General features: G+C 40.1%; 1 protein-coding gene across 4 annotated transcripts in view; it reads left to right on the forward strand.

The window, feature by feature from the left end:
- The window catches only part of LOC147025292 (uncharacterized), a 37,841-nt gene that overhangs the window by 17,333 nt on the left and 3,446 nt on the right, over window positions 1-17,062 (forward strand). For 3 of the 4 annotated variants that reach the window (XM_085886160.1, XM_085886162.1, XM_085886164.1), the window contains exons 3-6: window positions 7,998-8,090; window positions 12,109-12,201; window positions 12,562-12,651; window positions 15,467-15,559. In XM_085886160.1, the coding sequence (XP_085742286.1) occupies window positions 7,998-8,090; window positions 12,109-12,201; window positions 12,562-12,651; window positions 15,467-15,559 (369 nt within the window). The remainder of the gene's footprint in view (window positions 1-7,997; window positions 8,091-12,108; window positions 12,202-12,561; window positions 12,652-15,466; window positions 15,560-17,062) is intronic. The other variant, XM_085886161.1, reaches the window with a different exon arrangement.

Genomic DNA, 17,062 nt, shown 5'->3' on the forward strand with positions numbered 1-17,062 from the left:
GTGTGTGTGTGTGTCTGTGTCTGCAACGCGAGGCTCCACAGCACAAACCAGCAAACCGATTATTTTTCAAATGGTAGTCCTTCAAAAATAGGGTGTCGATTTACCATCATTTTTTATGAGTGCCAGTTGGCAAAATACGCAATTCGAAAAATCTTGCCAGGCAGAGGAACAATTGTATGTGAACCAATATGTCTTGACAATGAATCTTCGTCGGTGGATCGGTCAGAATGAAAAGCATCATATCCAGCGCTTCGATCCTAGTGAATCCCTCATCGCCTACCGGCTTGTTTTCATGTTTCTTATACTTTGACACTCTTTCACAGTCCCTTTCCTATGGATAAAGATGTGCTAAGATACTCCAGAGAAAGCATTTATTATCAGTAGTTTTAACATTAATTATTGCCTTTTTATTCTTTATATCCAAAGGCAAATCAATATATGAAGCCTTCAGCGGAGTGGATTTAAGAATATTAAGATCGATGTATGAAACATTGCCAATGTTGAACCCACTACCTTGTTGTTTTTTAATTCAAATCTAATAAGCTCTTTAAAGATAGGAGATTTAAGGAAGCTATCAATTGTAATAAGGTGTGGTGGATTCGTTCTCATATTTTTTTTCTTCAATAACCTTATCTTTTTTTTGAGAAGGTAAAGGAGGCTCCAAGATATATTTTGAATGATTTATGTTTTTTCAGCATTCTACTCACAACCTTGACAATTGAATCCTTTGAGATATGAATCACTTCCCAAATTGATCTTACACTTGTATTAAATCTTATAAGTTTTACCTCTATCTGATCTTTAAAACTTCTTTGAAGAGTTGTTATTTAAAATGGTTTTGTCTCAATGATATCTCCCTCAAATCCAATTTTCTTCTTATTTCCCTTCAAGTTTCTCTCAATGTTGTTTGCATGTTTTTTGATTGAAGGTGTTTTTTTTTATAACTCTCTTTTAAGACATCCTTAGAACAGACATCACAATGTTTTGTTTCTCATTCAAATGGAGATATTTGTCTGAAAAGATTGAATGTGTTTGTTGGTTTGAAGGTGATTTTTTTATAACATTTATATTCATGATTACAAATGTTGCAGTATGTTGTATTCACCATATTTATAAAGCAAAACTTTGCTCAAAATAAAATTTTCTTGATGAAAATCTCATGGTAATTTATAGATGCTTTTCATTTAAACTAAAAAATGTTGATGAAAATTCCGTTTAATTTATAGGTGAACCTGTACTTGAAACCATTTTCCCCACCAACTTTTTTCGCTTAATAAATACAATGTATCAAGACACAAAAGATAAGTTTCACTCGATCTCTTCATTTGTGAAAATTACTGAGAAATATGTTGAGGATGTAAAATTGAATAGAGTAAATATAACAACTATTGGATTTAATACAATTTTGGTTGATAATATGAGTTCTTAAATTTCCTTCAGTGGAAGGGCTTTGAGTATATCTGGAAGAACATCAATTAAAGTTGCTCTAACAAAAGTTTCTCCTCTCCTTCTGGCAATATATTCAAAACTAGAAAATACAATGAAACAAAAAAAGTATCAAAAAAGAAAAACCTTATGGATGAAGCTTTGGAAAGAAAAGATAAGACCATCTCATGGGGTAACTTAGCTAAATATAGCATAACAATTGTGCATTTTATGAGGAAAGCACCAAATTTGGCACACTAGTAGCCTATCATATTATGAACAGATTTGGATATTAGGCCATCTGAAATTCAGCCGCTGATGGCTGTGGCAGCCATTTTCCACTGCCATCAAAAATTTTGAGATGGCCCAATATCCACATCTGTTCATAATATGATAGGCTACTAGGATGCCAAATTTGGTGCTTTCCTCACAAAATGCACAATTGTTATGCTAAGTTGCCCCACTAATCGGCAATATGCAAGGAAAAAATTGTAGTTTTTTCAACAACCCTAAAGATGTAAATCTTGATGAAATAAAGGATGTTAATATATCGGGTGAAATGACATTTCATTCAGTAGTAGTTAGGGACCATTTAAAAATTACCTTCAATATAAAAAATGTAGTAGTTCAATCTGTGAACGAAAAAAACTGCATGGGTAAAGATGGTAATGTTTTTTTTCTACAAATAAAATGTCATTATTCAAGTGTAGATTTTGAATATTATGAGAGTGATGATAGTACTATATCTCTGTTGGAACAGAAGACAGTTAAGATACTGAGAGTTTGTGTTCAAACAACAGTGATGAAAGTAGTTTAACAAATGATTGTGAAAGTACCAATGAAAGTACCGAAGATGAATTTTATTTGAAGTAAAGTTTTACTTTATAAATATGAATAGTACACTAGATCTTGAGCCTCTTGAATTTCCTGATCTCCATTTTGCAAATTTGAGAATTGTCCTGCATGTGACAGAGTGAGATTAAACACAGTCAGAAGCCCATAAACAATGTACATTTTGTGATTATCTTCTAATTGATGAAAATAAAAAAATATAAAAAGGAACATAACTGTTTCAAAATTACACCAAAAATGAATTACTCTACAAGATGAATAAGAGAAATGAATGTTAAGTACAAGGGTGATAATACACCTTTTCTTACAAGAGAAGAGACTGAACAAATGACGGTAATGTTTCATGGATTGATGATGTATATTATTAACGATTGCCATTTTCAGGGAAATGTCACCACAAGATATTGTTTAAATAAAATAATGGATTATCTGGAAATGAAACCTGAACTCAGGATAAAAAAAAGTTTCTAAAAAAGCCAATAAAAATTTATATAATTACTTTCTAAATATATAAATAAATGATTTTTTTTACCCATTTGGAAAAATAAGATAAAATTTAACAACCATAAAAATCTTCCAAATTCATTAAGATTTCTCATAGTTGGTTCAAGTGGATGTGGAAAAACTTGTCTGCTTTTGAATATGCTCTTTACACCCAATGCTCCTCACTCCTAACTTTTTAGATTTTGATAATTTAACAATTTTCACAAAGTCAAGTTTTCAACCTGAGTATAAACTACTCTCACAAGGTTTTAATGCAGGTCTTCAAAAAGAAGACATAATTGGTTTATTTAAACTTCAAAACAAACGAAACGATTATAACATTGAAGATATAATTCAACTATTTTGTGATGCACAGAAATGTAAAAAGAAATAAAAACCTACAACTTGTATTCTTAGTGATAATACGGATGATATACCTTCACCCCAAGATTTGGATAAATCAAAAAGGAATCTTGTTATCTTTGATGATTGTATTAATGAGAGAAACCAAACGGTTATGGATAGTTATTACACAAGAGAGGCATTCTTCTTGTAATTGTATTTATCTTACTCAATCATACTTTCAACTTCCTCGTCGCTCGATAAGAAATAATGCTAATACTTTTATTTGTGTTCAAGTTAAATTCAACAGATATAAATAATTTTTGGAGAGACAATTGTTCTACGTTATGTAGTAAAAAAGAAGTTGAGGAGTATATGAAACACATAGCTGGAAAATATAAATACATTGTTGTGAAACAAGATGAGATACTGAGGGATATATTTTTTATTTTATAAACAATCACATACAAAAATGATAGTTGTTATTATCAATCTTGTGGGTAAATCTGCTTCTGGAAAAAAAAAACTTTCATAAATCTAGGTTCTTGAATAGTGCAAATGAAAAGACTACATGTTTTTAAAATTTAAAACACCCTGTGATGTGTATTGTATACACAACAACCAGAGCAATGCGACTAGGGGACATAGAAGGTAAAGATTATTACTATATTTCAATCGAGGAACATATGCGATTGAGGAACGAAGGACAAATATTTGATGATATCTCTCTTGGTACAACAAAATATTCACATTGTAAGAGTGAGTTAAATAAACTAAATTCTGGTGGTCTTGGGTTATTAGAAACTAATCCACAAGGAATGATACAAATTATTAAACATCTGAGTGGAAATGGAGTTAAGATTTTATCATTCGGTTTTGATGTTGATGAAGAAAATCAATGCAAACGTATGAAAAGCAGATATATAAATATTTGTGAAGAATAAATTACAACTCGTATTAATTCCAATAAAGAATTAGATGAAATATTTCAAAAAAATTTTTTTGTGAACACATCTGTTTTAATGATGAAGAAAAGGAAAATTTCCATCTTGATATTTACAATTCATTAAATGATATTTTCCAATAAATAAATGGATGCGAAGGAATGAGCAAGAACATTTAAGGAACATAAAGAGTTGGTTTCAAAAGTTGAAAAACAACAGGAAGACATAAAGAAGAAACGCAGACAGAAACTAACGGGTGAAGAAGCGTTTGAAAGAAAACAAGATAAAATTTTAAAACCACTTAAAAAAACCACTCCAGTTCCAATGATAGAGTACACCCCTAAAAAACTTCAAATGATAAAAGATTTTTGTCAAATGACGGATGAAGAACTCGAAGATGTAGGAGAATTAGAATATGATGACGAAGGATTATTTCAACAGCTGGAAGAGATAAACCAACCCCCTGATTATGTTGTGAATGCTCTCCAAAACAATGAATATTCAACAGATTCAAAAACCATAGCAGGTCTCATTCCAACAGAATAACCAGCAATATTCCATCTTGTTCAAGAAAAGGGGCTGATATTTAATGATGAATTCAGGTTCTTGAGTTATGTTTAACCACCTGTTAAATTTAACTCCAAGATTAATGCGTCTTCTTACAAAAGATAGAAGGCAAGGTTCAACTGTGAGGGGTGAATCAAGTTATTTTGATAAACCATTCAATATAAAAAATGAGGGTGATGGAGTATATATTGATTTACTAAATTTGCTTGATTATGGTGTTTGTTGCCAGTAAAGGAAGGAAGAATGAAATGGAGAAACACATTATTGAGGCTTTAAGTAGGCTTGGTTCTGGTGTTAGTTTTCTTGCAAATGACCCATCACAATTTGTGAAAAAAACTTATTGTTGTTAGGTAGTAAGAAGGCTGGAAATAATAATCGTAATATTGTTGTCGGGTGAGAAGGCCACGAGGTGGGGGAAGCTATCTCGGTTCCCACCAGACTCCCCGGAATTGTAGGCCGTCGCACAAGGATAATTCCGTGACGCGGCAGGTCGCTTAAGCGACCGTGGATGCCAATAACTCAACCGCGTCACCTCGGGTCCTCCCCTCTATGGGTTAATAAGGTTACCTAATTAATCATGTGGTTTAATTACCGGGGAACACATCCTCGGTACGCCTTGTCCGAATTGGATCACTCTATTGGACCGGATCACTTTACTGGATCGGATGCAGTTGAGCGACACTGCCAAGGACGTACTGGTTAAAAGGAATGGATCGTTGGAAATAAAGTCCCGGCTGAGCTCGGATTCGGACCATGCTGGATCAATGGAAGAAAAGACAAAAATGAGCAGGGAACATTCCTAATAATAATTTATTGACAGTGGGTGAGGAAAGGTATGTTGTACGATAAAGGATTTATTGGGGTGTGTTGTGCAGAGATAGGGGAGAGAGGTGTGGTACAGCAAATAAACAGGTAACTTACAAAAGGGGACACAGAGCAGACTTAATGCGAAAATAATAACAATAATAATGATAACGATCTTCTGTGGTCTTACTTAAGCAGACAGGCGCCAGCACACACACACACACGCACACGCACAGACACAGAAACCCTGATGAAGAGGAAGTTTTGCAACAGGAAAGGAAAGGAGTCGTGGTGACGTTCTCTGTACCTTTGTGCTTGATAGCACGACGCGCCACAAATTTTTTTTGGGGGGGAGGGGGGGTGGGATGCTCCGTAGTGCGGTAACCGACAGTGGGCGTGTCGTCTCTGGTTTCAGCCACACGTGTGGAGACCGTGTTCGTGAAGGAAGAGCTTGAGTGGAGAAGGGGCGGAGTCCAGAGTGCTAGGACGGAGTGGAAGGCGGGACCAGGTAGATGGGTGGGGTCGATGCCGTGCGGGCGGAGATGAGGAGGCGGGTCGTGCCAGTATCGACGAGCGGGAGAGAGGCAGAGAAAGAGAAAGAGGCGGAGGGACTGCTCCGACCTTTATAGGACTTGCAGTCCTTGCAGGGGGGAGGGTCCACCCCAAATCGAAAAGTCATCACCTGAATTGGGCGCTCCTATTGGCCCGAACCCCTCACGTGGCCCGCTGACTTGGGCCGGAAACCGCCTCACCTCGTTTTTGGTAAGGCCATCCCAAACAGCGGCAACATTCCGCTCCGACCCTATGACATGACATGAATCACCCACACCGAAATTGCCACGCGAATCGTCCTGCAAAAACCCCTGGGTCATGCACTGGCGACCGGCTGAGGGTCCCGCATGCCCACCCGGGCGCCCGACCAGCGCTGATCAATGCGCCCGCCAACGCGGCCTGCACTGTACATTCCTCGGCTCGATCACAGCTTTGCTGGCCGTAGACACGAGAAGACGTTCACCATCCGCGGGGAACCCGCCGCCGCCAGCGAGGGCCGAAAGTACATCGCCATGGATAAATCCATGCACGGTTCATGAGCGGCGTATGTATATGCCTTTGAGCATATTCCATACAGCGCGTGCGGTTTGGCCATTACGCACGTGGCCAGCGCGCGCGTTCACACGACTCCGCTCGTGTGTGCGCGGGGCGAACACCAATATGTGTCGGATATTGAGGTTGAAAAGGAACAAGCCGCTTCTACTCCGCACACTCTTTTCCCGCCCAACATGGCGTGGATTCATCTTTATCGGCCTCCGTACGCATTTCGTGCGGCGTGGGTGTCGTGCAGGCTGTGTTTCCTGTGTTGTGAAAAACACCATTCGTGCAGCCTCTTAAGAGGTATTCATTCGCATGCTTTTTAATGCAACCGGCAATCTTCCCCAGATCATCGGAAGCTCGAGTCGATAATCCCGCACCGCAAAGTGCACCACATGACTCGCTGCACACGTTGGGTTTCGGGCTCGCCCGGGAACGAGAATTTCTGTGCAGCAGTTCCCTCACAGCGGAGCCGCACGCGTTGGCCTCCATCAGGCCCCACCTTACAGCGAAGGCACACGTGGCTGATTTACCTCAGGAATAATCAGACGAAAAGAAGATTTGGGACAAAATGAAGGAGAAAATGATTTAAGCAACCCTAACTATTAGATAATCACAACACACTCCCTTGTTGTCCCGCTAAGCAAAAGGGAAAGGTACTATCTACACGTATAATGGAATAACTGCCTTGGGATACCTATCTGTTGTATGCATGCAGTTCCGAGAACCGCAACAATATAATGGGTGTAAGCCTGGAACTTCTAACACACTTTTCTCGAACATATTCTGTTCATAGTTCCGAAATCTTCACATTATGTGTTCCATGTATTTACATAGGTGATAGTGGATTCAAAAAATCGAATATCATTAATATAATCATAATATAATGGGGGTAAGCCTGGAACTTCTAACATACTTTACTCCGAACATATTCTGTTCATACTTCCGAAATCTTCACATTATGTGTTCCATGTATTTACGCAGGTGATAGCGGAATCAAAAAATCGAATAAAGATAGAATTTTCAAAGAAGGAATCGATTACGTCACAATCAGCAGCGTTTGGCGGCAAACCTGATGGCTGGGTCTCAGACGATGTGCTTTACTTAACTAAGTCCATGAGTTCAGGACGTTTGTTCAACTCAGCATTTACGACTTTTATCCTGCCATGTTGTTAATCTGTTGATGGAGGTAATATAGAAACGATGAATATGTCAAATCGTTCGTGTTGCTCATCCGGCACGATGTGTCAAGGCCAACAATCCAAAGCGACCGGTCTCAAACGCTACCATGGGCACCTAGACACGCCACCAATATGAACTGAGCTGTTGAATGCGGTGCAAAACATCCAAAGAAACTTCCGTAACTGAGTATTGTGATCCGTCCTGTCCCCCATACCTCCATTAATCACACCATTTTTGCACAAATTAGGTAAGTTTAAAATGTAAGATAACCTGAGTTAACATCACCTGCTCCAAAAATGATTTCGCCAGGTCCTGAGACAACCACAGCAGCACTGCGTACATCTACGATTGAACGAGGTAGTACTACAGCAGCACCAAGTACCTCCAGTGCAGCAGTACCAGGTAAATTTATGAGGGTTTTTTGTTTCCTTCCTGCTTCTATCAGTCCATCCTGTTCATTAATTCCCATCTTATGTCGACATGCATGACTGCCCCATTGTCAGTAAATTGCTATATACCTTTTGTCACAATGCTGTTTCATTTGTTCAGACTTTTGGAATAACAAAAAGCAATTATAAGATTGTGTTTCTGGTGTAGTTTCTGGAATAATCTTCAACCCACGGAATGTAAAATGTGACTTCAAATCATCAAACCCCACGCCTATTCCTCAGCCGTCAGGTGTCAATACCCTCGCCACTCCAAACCTTCATACCCCTGCCCCATCTGCACAAAACAACTCCTCAACCTCCCCTCCCCCACCCCCCTGGGAACTGTCCCATCTTTGCTCTCTACCTCCTCCCCCAACCATAAGTCCTCATTCTCTCCCTCCCAACCTGAGGCATCAATCCCTTCCTCACTTCAAGCCAGCAAACTCCCACTCCACCCCACCCCCCACCACAACTGCTCAACCCACGAACCCCACCAAAATTCCACAACTCAGCCTTCCCCAAAGCCTCACACCCCCCCTCCCAGCTCTGTCCAATATTTTCTATCCCTCCTCCCCCCTCCCAACCACAACTCTGCCCTCCCCTCCTCACATTCCTCCCACTCATAAAAGCAAACGGGCATTCTCAAATTCATCATTACATATTTCTTCATTCGCACATCGAACCAGCGGAATACTGGTATAAATATGGGTTTGGTCGGAGATAACACTCATAGGGGTATTTATCCAAAGTGGTTACTTGGTCTCTGATAGACGAAAGGGTGCGGTACATAACATTGGTTTGCTCGGCCAATTAACCTCTGTTGCTTGGCTGCTGGCACGGTTCTCCATCTGCTTAATCATCTCCGTGGTATGGTAAACCGACATTGGGCATAAGGATCTGACCAGAGGTGAGTGTTGTAGAGAGTGCCCGTGGTCTTTTTTTGTAGATGTGTAACCTCTGTTGCGTGGCTGTTGGCATAGTTCTCCATCTGCTTAATCATCTCCGAGGTATGGCAAACCGACATTGGGCATGAGGATCTGACCAGAGGTGAGTGTTGTGGAGAGTGCCCGTGGTCTTTTTATAGATGTGTAACCTCTGTTACGTGGCTGCTGGCACAGTACTCCATCTGCTTTAATCATCTCCGAGGTATGGTAAACCGACATTGGGCATGAGGATCTGACCAGAGGTGAGTGTTGAAGAGAGCACCCGTGGTCTTTTTATTGACGTGTCGGCCTTTGAGAGTTAACCGAGGTGACTTCCATCGCATTATTTTCATCGGTTTGTTTGTTCGTTTGTGCATTTATACGTTATTCTTTCGCAGCCGAACTGCAGCACCCGCAGCACCCACAGGCCACAAATTTGGGTGTTGGTACATCAGAATTTGGGCAAGGTTTAAAGCGACAACACGTTGGATTTGATGTTCATTTTGAGACCACCAAAGGGTGTTGCAAGGTGTATATTGGGATGTCGGGTCAGGCAATGCTGCCGCTGGCCCACAGGAAAAAAGTAACTACCATAAAGCCAATATATCCATAGCCTTCAATGTCCAACACATCCCAAAACCAGTGCCGGATATCCCCACCCCTCCCCATGTAGTGCCAGGTAGCCCTTGCAAGTATTTATGGAGTGGGCATGAAATATCTGACACATTTTAAACCTGTTCAAAATTCTAAAATACGTTATCTTTAATTTTCTTTTCATTTCAAATTATATAAGGACACCTGCAAGATTTACGACGATAGTTGAGCAGACAAATATCGAGAGAGGAAGGATCTGGGAGCTGTACTTTAAGTGTGGTTCAATCATCCAGGCCCACAGAGACTTCAAAATAATTCACAATGTTAACAAAATTAATGTCCTTTCAGGAACAGTACTGTACAAATCTCTCATTTGCCCAAAAAATTTGTGAAACCGCCAGTGCACAAGCCATGCCTCCTCCTGGATGACCCAGAAGTATTCGTACACCTGACAATATAATATTGCATTTGTGCGTGAGGCTGTTCAGTGCAGTCCTCACCGTTTGACATTGAAAACTATCACAGGCATTGAATATAAGAACATCTCTTCGGACAATGCTGAAGGATGATTACCTCTACCACTTAAGGTGGACGGAGGTTATGTTTTCAGCCCTGTCTGTCTGTCTCTCCATTTGTTTATTTGTGAACAGAATATCTCAAAAGGTTGGTGACTGATTCAGCTGAAATTTGGTGCATAGATTGGCTGGATGACAAGGAGCAATTGATGAGATTTTGGTCAAGATCCAGATCAGGATACAATAATTTTTTTAAGTGATTCTTAACAAGTGTGAGATGGGGCCAAAAACGATATAGAGCATGATATTTACAAAAAGTTGTGGATGGATAATGACGAAACTTAGTGGATGATTTGGGTGGGTGAAAAGAACAAGCTGATTAGATTTTGGTTGAGGCCAGACACAGATCCAGCCTATCCTTGGGATACAAATGGTGAATGATTCAGCCTGGCAGAGGTATGCGTTGTACTGAGTGCCGTTCTAGTTTGTACATGTTTCCATATAAAATTCAAATAGTTAAAAAACTTAGTGAAGAGAACAAACAAAGGAGGACGGAATTTTGTAACACCTTTTTTGAATGTTTGAAAAAGATGACAGGTTTATTGAAAGACTAATCATGTAAGATGAAGCTCATTTCAAGCTTACAGGTTATGCGAAGAAGCAGAACACCCGAGTTTGGGCGGAAGAAAATCCTGAGCAGATCCACCAACGACCCTTGCACAGTGAATGTGTCACAGTGTGGTGTTTCTTGTGCTGGAGTCATTGGGCCGTATTTCTTTTCCGCTGCCAATGGAGCAACTGCACCAGTGACATCAGAGCTATATCAAAAATGATAAGCAATTTTCTTGCTCCAAAACTAAGGAACATGGGATTCGATGGTCATACCAGGTTACAAGAAGGAACTACCCACACTGCTCATGTATCAATGTCACTCCTGAAGGACCTTTTTCCATATCATCACATACCACGATTTGGAGATGTTCTATGGCCAGCCATAAGTCTGGATTTGTCAGCACCCAATTTCTTCTTGTGGGTGTCCCTTTAATATACGGTCTCCCAGACAAGACCAAGGATTATATTCAAGAATGTATGCAAGCTGTCCAGGAAATTGCCCGTATTCCATTTGAAACCTTCAGGAAAGTGATGCAAAACATAAATTATCCTTGTACGTCAAGGCCGACATGAAAATGGTGGTCACTTAAAAAGTTATTTGCAAGACCGAGATCTTTTAATAAGCTGAAGTATTCTCCTGAACCTGCTCTTTTGTCTGATGTATGAAGTTTCTCATTATCTATTAAAGTGTTATTTCCACATGAAATATGTGTGTGTCATTTATTTCTTGCCCACCCTGCATATTGCGAACCATGGTGTCTGTGCGTGCGTTCTTCGTCTGCCTCCCATTTATGGTGACCACTTCCTGCGCTGCGTTTGAAAAGTTGCTAATTGGTTATTTTGCATTTTCATTTCACTTTTCTTGATGCAATATATCCAGTCACTTTATTGTCCCTTCCAGTAATCTTTAAGATCAACAAGAACAGCTGGATTGAAGTGGATTTAATACAGATCTTCATGGAGTAACACAATGTGAAACAGCTATATTTTGTCCCCTTTTTAGCCGAATTCATCCTCCGATGCCTGATGTTGCACCACCATTTCACACTGGACGGTATAAATAGTTCAGAGCTTTGGCTCTGAGTGAAACCAAGAGTGTAAGAAAATTAACCTGTTTAAAGTCCATGAAATATGATAAATTGATGAATGAACTGAAATGTTTCCTGCCACAGGGAACGGGAAATTTTGCTTGTGGAAGATAATCTCACCAATATTGAACATTATTTTGATTTTTGCACACTTCCTTCAATAAGGTGGGATAATCTCGCCATTTTTGCACATTTTAGGTGTATATAACGTGTCCAATAAACTGTGTTAACTTCACCTGCTCTAAAAACGACTTCTTCAGGGCCTGAGACAACCACAGCAGCGCTGATTACATCTACCATTGAACGAGGTAGTACGACGGCAGCACAAAGTACTTCGAGTGCAGCAGTACCAGGTAAGTCTATGTGGGTTGTTGTTTCCTTCCCACTTCACTCAGTCCATCCTTTTGAGGAATTCCCACCTTATGTCTGCATGTTCCACTTCACCATTGTCAGTGCATTGTCATCTACCATATGTCACATTGCTCTTTTGTTCATTTAGATTTTGTAAATAAAAAAAGTGATTATAAGATTGTGCTTCAGATGCAGTTTCTGGAATAATGTTGAATAATCGAACCAATATTGAACATCATTTTGATTTTTTTTCACATTTCCCAGAAACAGGTGAAATAATCTCACCATTTTGCACATGTTGGGCTTGTTTAACATCAGATAAAGGGAGTTAACTTCACCTGCTCATAAAACTATTTATGCAGTCACTGAGACAACCATGGAGACACTGAGTACATCTACCGTTGAACGAGGTAGTACTGCAGCACCAAGTACCTCGAGTGCAGCAGTTCCAGGTAAATCTATGTGGGTTGTTTGTTTTCTTCCTGCTTCTCTCTGTTCATCCTGTTCATCAATTCCCATCTTATGTCGACATGCACTACTTCCGCATTGTCAGTGAATTGCCATCTACCATTTGTCACATTGCTCTTTCATTTGATGAGACTTTTGGAATAACAAAAAGCAATTATAAGATTGTGTTTCTGGTATAGTTTTTGGAATAATGTTCAACCCATGGAATGTAAAATGTGACTTCAAATCATCAACCCCCGCGCCCACTCCTCAGCCATAAGGTGTCTATACCCTCGCCACTCCAAACCTTCATACCCCCGCCCCATCTGCACAAAACAACTCCTCAACCTCCCCCCCCACCCTCCTGGGAACTCTGTCCCATCTTTGCTCTCCACCCCTCCCCCAACCAGAGTCCTCATTCAATCCCTTCCGCAGTTGAAGCCTGCAAACTCCCACTCCACTCTTCCCCCCCAACCAGAACTCCTCAACCCCTTAACCCCACCAAAAGTCCTCAACTAGGTCTTCCCCAAAGCCTCAACCTCCTCCCATCTCTGTCCGATATTTGCTATCCCCTCTCCCCCCCTTCCAACCACAACTCTGCCCTCCCCTCCTCACATTTCGCCCGCTGATAAAAGCAAATGGGCATTCCCAAATTCATCATTACATATTTCTTCATTCGCACATCGAACCAGCAGAATACTGGTATAAATAAGGGTTTGGTCGGAGATAACACTCATCGGGGTAATTATCACAAGTGGTTACTTGGTCTCTGATAGACGATAGGGTGTGGCACATAACGTTGGTTTGCTCGGCCAATTAACCTCTGTTGCGTGGCTGCTGGCACGGTTCTCCTTCTGCTCAATCATCTCCCAAGTATGGTAAAGCAATACTGGGCATGAGGATCTAACCAGAGGTGAGAGTTGCAGATGGCGCCCATGGTGTTTTATTGACGTGTCGGCCTTTGAGAATTATCCGAGGTGACTTCCATCGCATTATTTTCAAGGGTTTGTTTGTACGTTTGTGCATTTATTCGTTATTCTTTCGCAGCCGAACTGTAAGCACCCACATCACTCACAGGCCACAAATTTGGGTGTTGGCACATCAGAATTTGGGCAAGGTTTAAAGCGACAACACGTTGGCTTTGATGTTCATTTTGAGACCACCAAAGGGTGTTGCAAGGTGTATATTGGGATGTTGGGTCAGGCAATGCTGCCGCTGGTCCACAGGAAAACAGGAACTACCATAAAGCTCATATCTCCATAGCTTTTCAATGTCCAACACATCCCAAAACCAGTGCCAGATATCCCCACCCCCTCCCCATGTAGTGCCGGGTCACCCTTGCGAGTATTTATGGAGTGGGCAAGAAATATCTGATACATTTTAAACCTGTTCAAAATTCTAAAATACGTTATCATCACTTTTATTTTAATTTCAAATTATACAAGGACACCTGCAAGATTTACGATAGTTGAGCAGACAAATATTGAGAGAGGAAGGATCCAGGAGCTGTACTTTATGGGTGGTTCAATCATCCAGGCCCACAGAGACTTCAAAATAATTCACAATGTTAACAAAATGAATGTCCTTTCAGGAACAGTGCTGTACAAATCTCTCATTTGCCAAAAAAAAATTGTGAAACCGCCAGTGCACAAGCCATACCTCCTCCTGGATGACCCAGAAGTATTGGTACACCTGACAATATAATATTGCATTTGTGCATGAGGGTGTTGAGCATAGTCCTCACCGTTTGACATTAAAAACTATCACAGTCATTGAATATAAGGAGAACATCTCTTCGGACAATGCTGAAGGATAATTACCTCTCCCACTTAAGGTGGACGGAGATTATGTTTTCACCCTTGTCTGTCTGTCTCTCCATTTGTTTATTTGTGATCGGGATATCTCAAAAGGTTGTGGACTGATTCAGCCGAAATTTGGTGCATAGATTGGCTGGATGACAAGGAGGAATTGCTGAGATTTTGGTCGAGATCCAGATCAGGATACAATAATTTTTTAAAGTGATTCTTCACAATTGTGAGACAGGGCCAAAAACGATATAGAACATGATATTTACAAAAGGACAAATGTGTCCAAGAGCAGCGTCCTAAAGGTTTTGTTGGCTAAAAAAAAAACAAACAAACAACAACAACTTCCGATATTTTGTCACGTGCCTTAATTAAGCCAATAGCGAGACCCCTCGTAGTGTATTTACGTATTTACGAAATATAGTGTATTTATGAAATAAATAATGTACTTACGAATTTACAATACATTAAATGGAATAATCTTTAAATAGTAATGTGAACTTTTCGAGACTTTAAAGCAAATGTCCGAATCTATTTAAACGTTCATGATAGATGCTCTCAAAAGGCATCGTCAATGCGAGGATGCGTACAAGTGCTTAGTATTTAAGGAGATCCGGATCGTGTATATAAAAGAGCTGAGTCCGAATATAAAGGTTTTGTCTTCACAAGAAGAAGAAGAAGAAGAAGAAGAAGAACAATGCCGAGCGCTCTGACAGCAGCGTTCGCCATGCGAGACGCTGCTAAACAGTTGAGGGTGGATAATGACGAAACTTAGTGGATGATTTGGGTGGGTGAAAAGAACAAGCTGATTCAATTTTGGTGAGGCCAGATGCAGATCCAGCCTATCCTTGGGATAAAAATGCTGAAAGATTCAGCCTCAACTGAATGCGTTGTACTGAGTGCACACTTCCGACAAGAATGTGGGATAACCTCACCATTTTTGCACATTTTAGGTGTATATAACGTGTCTAATAAACTGAGTTAACTTCACCTGCTCTAAAAACGACTTCTTCAGGGCCTGAGACAACCACAGCAGCGCTGATTACATCGACCGTTGAACGAGGTAGTACTACGGTAGCACCAAGTACTTCGAGTGCAGCAGTACCAGGTAAGTCTATGTGGGTTGTTGTTTCCTTCCCACTTCTCTCAGTCCATCCTTTTGAGGAATTCCCACCTATTGTCTGCATGTTCCACTTCACCATTGTCAGTGCATTGCCATCTACCATATGTCACATTGCTCTTTTGTTCATTTAGATTTTGTAAATTATATAAAGTGATTATAAGATTGTGCTTTCGGTATAGTTTCTGGAATAATGTTGAGTAATCTAACCAATATGGAACATCATTTTGATTTTTTTATCATTATTTTAATTTCAAATTATACAAGGACACCTGCAAGATTTACGAGAGTTGAGCAGACAAATATTGAGAGAGGAAGGATCCGGGAGCTGTACTTTAAGTGTGGATCAATCATCCAGGCTCACAGAGACTTCAAAAGAATTCACAATGTTAACAAATGTCCTTCCAGGAACAGTACTGTACAAATCTCTCATTTGCCAAAAATTAAGTTAAACCGCCATTGCACAAGCCATGCTTCCTCCTGGATGACCTAGAAGTATTCGTACACCAGACAATATAATATTGTATTTGTGCGTGAGACTGTTCAGCGTAGTGCTCACCGTCTCATATTGAAAACTTTCACAGGCATTGAATATAAGGAGAACATCTCTTCGGACAATGCTGAAGGATGACAAGTCTGAAGACGATAATGGTTCACGAGCGGTATTTGACGATGTAGATTGTTTCAGAAGTCAAGGATGAGACAATGTGATAATGTTTGACCAAGTTATAAAAATGATCAACATGATGTGGTACGGGTGACAGGTTGTTAGCTGCAAAATGTCGAAAACCCGATTTCGTTCAACAACTTTCAAAATTTGACCTTTGCATAACCTTTAAAAGGTCACAAAACAATGTTGTGCACATTAACAATGTAAACGGGAAACGTGCTATTGCTTATTGGAGTTAGTTTGTCAAAGAAGGTCGAAACCCGGTTCGATTCCCACAACTTTGAAAATTTGACCTTTGTGGCTTTTAAAGGTCAAAGGTCAAGGATTATGACCTTTGGTGCAAAACTTCCTCTGGAACATTCCAGGAACAATATAATGTCATATAGGCTATATGGCATTTCACATTTATCGGATTATCCATACTTTGATGAAATCAACGTCCAAACAAACTTGAAGGGGGCGCCACGGGCAAGGTGTTCGAGATAGAGCAAAATGGTTTCAAGACTTTAGGTGGGGAATGACCTCAAGATTATACATAAAAAATATTGTCATCCTTGCTCTCAAAGTTTTGGCGGTCGTATGATTTTTATGTCAAAATTCGCAATTTTCTAAGTTTTTGACCTTGTGACCTTGACCTCAGGAGGAAAATGTAAAATCTGACAATGGTAAGTTTTAGATAATTCATTTTGCTATTCAAATACCAAAGAACCCATTCCATTCAATCAATACCTTTGGAGAAAATAGATTTTTAATCCGACTACCCCCTAACAATGGCTATTTTTTGGGCGTGGCTCCGCCCACAATGGGTGTAGCATGCCCTC

The sequence above is a fragment of the Eptatretus burgeri genome, chromosome 6 (assembly GCF_056783735.1).
Source record: "Eptatretus burgeri isolate ZD-2024b chromosome 6, Ebu_testis_v1, whole genome shotgun sequence".
Classification (NCBI taxonomy): domain Eukaryota; kingdom Metazoa; phylum Chordata; class Myxini; order Myxiniformes; family Myxinidae; genus Eptatretus; species Eptatretus burgeri.